Here is a 4,490-nt window from a genome sequence, read left to right on the forward strand (position 1 = left end):
GTGTGGGGCACGATCATTTTGCTGTGTCACCCGACCGATTTCTACCCTCCCTCCCGTCCCCTCGCCTTCGGCAGCCCAGTCATGCACCGCCCACAACCACACAACTCGTCGGAGTTTAGCGTTTACCACTGCATCGGTCATTCACTTTCGGTTTTATTTATTTTAGCATTGTTCTGTCCGAAATTGCTTTGCAATCAAATCAATTGCTTGTTTGCTTGTGTTTGTTTCAGGACCCAGGGCATCCAGGGGTCAATCACTATCAACGGTCATGAAAGAAACTTGAGCCAGTTCCGCAAGCTATCCTGCTACATCATGCAGGACAACCAACTCCATGCAAACCTCACTGTCGAAGAGGCAATGCAAGTGGCAACAGCCCTGAAGCTTGGCTCTGATGTCTCCAAGTCAGAGAAAGAGGAATTGGTAAGGAGATATTTAGTGTAAGATTGTGAAAGTTATGAAATACAAGTACTTCAATTTCCTTTCCTATACAATACACCACTGAACATACTTTTCATGCTCACATAAAAGGATGGGGAGAGGGTAGATGTAAGGGAGGTAGTAAAAGAACGAAATGAGAAAATGGTAAGCAGTGGATTAAAGTAGAGGCATCTGTGTAGGAAATACTGTGATAATAAAATAACAATAAATAATGATAATAATTATAACAATAGTAATAATACAATAATATTAGAGGTAGAACTATTCAAATGATATGACATTATTTACTAATAATTTTCCCATGTATTCTTACAGATTCAAGAAATTCTTGAGACCCTTGGTTTGTCTGAACATGTGAAAACTATGACCAGCAACCTATCTGGTGGTCAGAAGAAACGTCTCTCTATTGCCCTTGAGCTTGTCAACAATCCTCCAATTATGTTCTTTGATGAGCCTACAAGGTATGTTTTTCATTTGTTTATTAAATTGTTGATTTTTCTAGCTATGATTGTGATGCTAACATGCAAATTTTCCTCTCCAGTGGTCTGGACAGCTCATCCTGCTTCCAGTGTATCTCTCTGCTGAAATCCCTCTCTCGTGGAGGTCGTACCATTATCTGCACCATTCATCAGCCTTCTGCTCGTCTGTTTGAAATGTTTGATCACTTGTATACCCTTGCTGAGGGTCAGTGTGTTTACCAAGGATCCACTCAGCAGCTGGTCCCTTTCCTGGGCAAACTTGGTCTGGCATGTCCTAGCTACCACAACCCTGCCTCTTTCAGTAAGTTATCCAATTCTTTTTACTGATCGACCTGTGACTCTGTGGTATTAATTGCTCTTTCCTTGAAAAATGTTTCCAGTCATTGAAGTTTCGTGTGGTGAATATGGAGACAACATTCGCAAGCTAGTCACTGCGATTAAAAACGGCAAGCATGACATCCGTACTGGTCAGCCCTTCCCAGCCATAGAAGCTCTCAACAACTCAACATCTCCTAGCAACAATCTTAAGATGACTAATGCACAGAATGGAAATAATTTGGTGTCCTTTAACAAAGATGCTACTGACAAAGACCTTTCTGAAAAGAAAGGAAATGGTATCATGCTGGCATCATTTAAGTCAAATGAGAAAGAAAATGGCATCAGTGAGTATATTTTTTATGATACTTGTTTTTTCTGTTACACATTTACATTGTTTCTATTCATCAGTTTTTAAAATTATGTTTTTCAACCTTTTCAGATGGAGATGGATCTCAAGTTGTCATTCCTGTTGATTTGTCTGCCAATGACAAATCTGATAATGTTGCAGCCTCTCTTTTGGATAGTGGAATAGTTGACACCAAGAGGAGATATCCTGTGTCTGAGTGGAAACAGTTCTGGGTTGTTCTAAAGCGTACCCTTCTGTTCAGTAGGAGAGATTGGGTTGGTATTTTTGCTTACTTAACTTCTTTTCTCAACAGCTTTCCAGAATATCTACACTTTAAATTTGTTTTGTAAATCCTAGTCTTTGTATTATTTTTCTTAAAATTTCACTATTTTTTTACAGACACTCATGTACCTCCGTCTGTTTGCCCATATACTTGTGGGTTTCCTAATTGGTGCTCTCTATTATAACATTGGTAACGATGGAGCGAAGGTTCTTAGTAACTTGGGTTTCCTCTTCTTCAACATGTTGTTCCTTATGTACACTTCAATGACCATCACCATTTTGTCCTGTATGTTGAAATTCATGACTTTTTCTCTACCATTCAAAAATAACATATAAAACTGCTGGAAACTCTTTAGCTAAATTTGAATTTTTACTCCCTTTCAGTCCCTCTGGAAATGCCTGTTCTTTTAAAAGAAAGTTTTAATCGCTGGTATTCACTGAGGTCATATTACTTGGCCATAACAGTATCTGATTTACCATTCCAGGTTTGTAATCATTCTTGCACTATAATTTTACTCTCATTAAATTTTTGCTTGCATCTTAACTCTTGTACTTATTAACATTTATTTTATTTTCAGACAATATTCTGTGTGATTTATGTCACAATTGTATATTTCATGACATCACAACCCCCAGAACTTGAGAGATTTGCCATGTTCCTCTCAGCTTGTCTACTTATTGCATTTGTTGCTCAGAGTGTTGGTCTTGTGGTTGGTGCAGCCATGAATGTCCAGGTAACTTTACTTTAGACAGTTGCAAGCACTGAGAGCACCGAGTCTTCCTGTGCTTGCTGAAAATCAAATTTTCATATTTTTTTTATTTGTCTCATGCAAATGTTTCTTTTTCTTTCATTCCAGAATGGTGTCTTTTTGGCTCCTGTTATGTCCGTGCCATTCCTCCTGTTCTCTGGCTTCTTCGTGAGCTTTGATGCCATTCCTATCTATCTGAGATGGATCACATATTTGAGTTACATCAGATATGGTTTTGAGGGAACTGCTCTTGCCACCTACAGTTTTGCTCGTGAGAAGCTTAAGTGTTCCCAGGTACTTACAACCTTCTTTTCTAGGGTAATTTAATGATTTTAACAATATCAGTTTTACTAAAGTTAAATAATTTTTGTTTCAGACATACTGTCACTTCAAGAATCCTGAGACTACGTTGGAAGAATTGGACATGTTGGACAAGGATTTCCGTGTTGACATTGTTGCTCTAGTGCTGATATTTATTGTACTTAGAGTTTCGGCCTTTGTGTTCCTTCGTTGGAAGTTGCGCGCAGCCCACTAAACTATTTCTGTAGGGGCAGTATTTGCCGATATTTGCTCTCTGAATTGCTCATGCATCATGGTATCAAAGCCATAGTTGCCCCACTATTTTGACCTATAAGTTAGGTTTGTATATATTTATGGTTTATAATGATTATCATTACTATTTGAATTTGTTTCTGTGTATGTTTTATCGTAGTTTGTGCTATGTTTTTGTTCCAAAATTAACCCTTTTTCAATTTTTGTACCCTTCTTGTTTTGATATTCTATTAAGTACATAAAATAGTAGAAATGTGATACTGAACCTCTCAGCTGTATTATATCCTAAAATATACTTTTATTTGTATGTTGATTTCAAATTTTGTTTTTCCTTGCTTTTGGACAGTGGACTTCGAGATTTACAAAATCAAATGAAAATATTTCTTACTTAAAATAAAAGCTCTGACCCAGAACAATTATTTTTATACTGCTAATCAGAGGACAGGCAATTGTAATAGACCAAACAAAGTTACATCGTGATAAACATTTTTACTTTAGAGTTTTGTTATTGTTTTGTTGTCGGTGATAATGAGTGAAGAAGTATGTTTTGTTCTATGTTGTGAGTGTGAGAACTGGAACTCTACATGCTGTAGACATTGATGTGGTGCTATGTAGTTAGTGAGAATTTTCTCTCTGTGGTATGACAAACAAAAAAGTTGAGGAATAATGAATGGCTGTGATAAACCATGGCCATTATTCAATTCTTGATATAGATGGTTGTGCTTTGTTAAAATGGTAGTTTTGCCGTATCATGAAGATTGCAAGAAAAATAAGGGCACAATGTTAGTGCAAAATCACATTTCATTTAAATAATTTAATTGTAACTCATTTACCATTTTTTTCATTTATGTGTTGCCTTACTGAGCATTTGTATCAAATCATCACCATTTTTATTATACTTCCTTTCTGTCATATGAGCCAAACTTTATTTTTGTCAAACATTTTTGTCCTTTTTAATTTGTTTAATTTCTTATCTCTAAGTTTATGTCAGTAATGTTCAGTCTTCTATGTGAATTGCCTGTGCGAATGCATTAGGAATGCCTGGATTACAGGGTTAAACACAAACGTACCAATGTTGTTGGCCAACATGGCACTAGTTTTGTGGCTTTCTTATTTCTTGTGGGTCATGCTCATAAGGAAGGAAGCACTTTCATACAAATGCTGTATTATTTTCTTAAGCAATTTTTTAACAACAGGGTTTAAGGAATGAGGGGACCATATCCAAGATATAAGTCTTATCTTATCTGTTATTGTGTAATTATAATTTTAATGTAGAAATTTTTACTATCCACTGTAGTTTTATTTCCGTGTGTGATGAACTTGCCA

General features: G+C 36.4%; 1 protein-coding gene across 1 annotated transcript in view; it reads left to right on the plus strand.

Annotated features, from left to right (window-relative positions):
• The window catches only part of LOC113213013 (ATP-binding cassette sub-family G member 1), a gene marked incomplete in the record, with an annotated part of 35,752 nt that extends 31,299 nt beyond the window's left edge, over nucleotides 1-4,453 (plus strand). The window contains 10 exon segments of the mRNA XM_052266495.1: nucleotides 231-420; nucleotides 754-899; nucleotides 980-1,218; nucleotides 1,298-1,579; nucleotides 1,675-1,856; nucleotides 1,981-2,149; nucleotides 2,248-2,348; nucleotides 2,442-2,597; nucleotides 2,721-2,906; nucleotides 2,989-4,453. Of these exon segments, the coding sequence (XP_052122455.1) occupies nucleotides 231-420; nucleotides 754-899; nucleotides 980-1,218; nucleotides 1,298-1,579; nucleotides 1,675-1,856; nucleotides 1,981-2,149; nucleotides 2,248-2,348; nucleotides 2,442-2,597; nucleotides 2,721-2,906; nucleotides 2,989-3,147 (1,810 nt within the window).
• Nucleotides 4,454-4,490: the final 37 nt, after the last annotated feature.

The sequence above is a fragment of the Frankliniella occidentalis genome, unplaced genomic scaffold, assembly GCF_000697945.3.
Source record: "Frankliniella occidentalis isolate FOCC.00 unplaced genomic scaffold, Focc_3.1 Scaffold39, whole genome shotgun sequence".
NCBI classification, from domain to species: domain Eukaryota; kingdom Metazoa; phylum Arthropoda; class Insecta; order Thysanoptera; family Thripidae; genus Frankliniella; species Frankliniella occidentalis.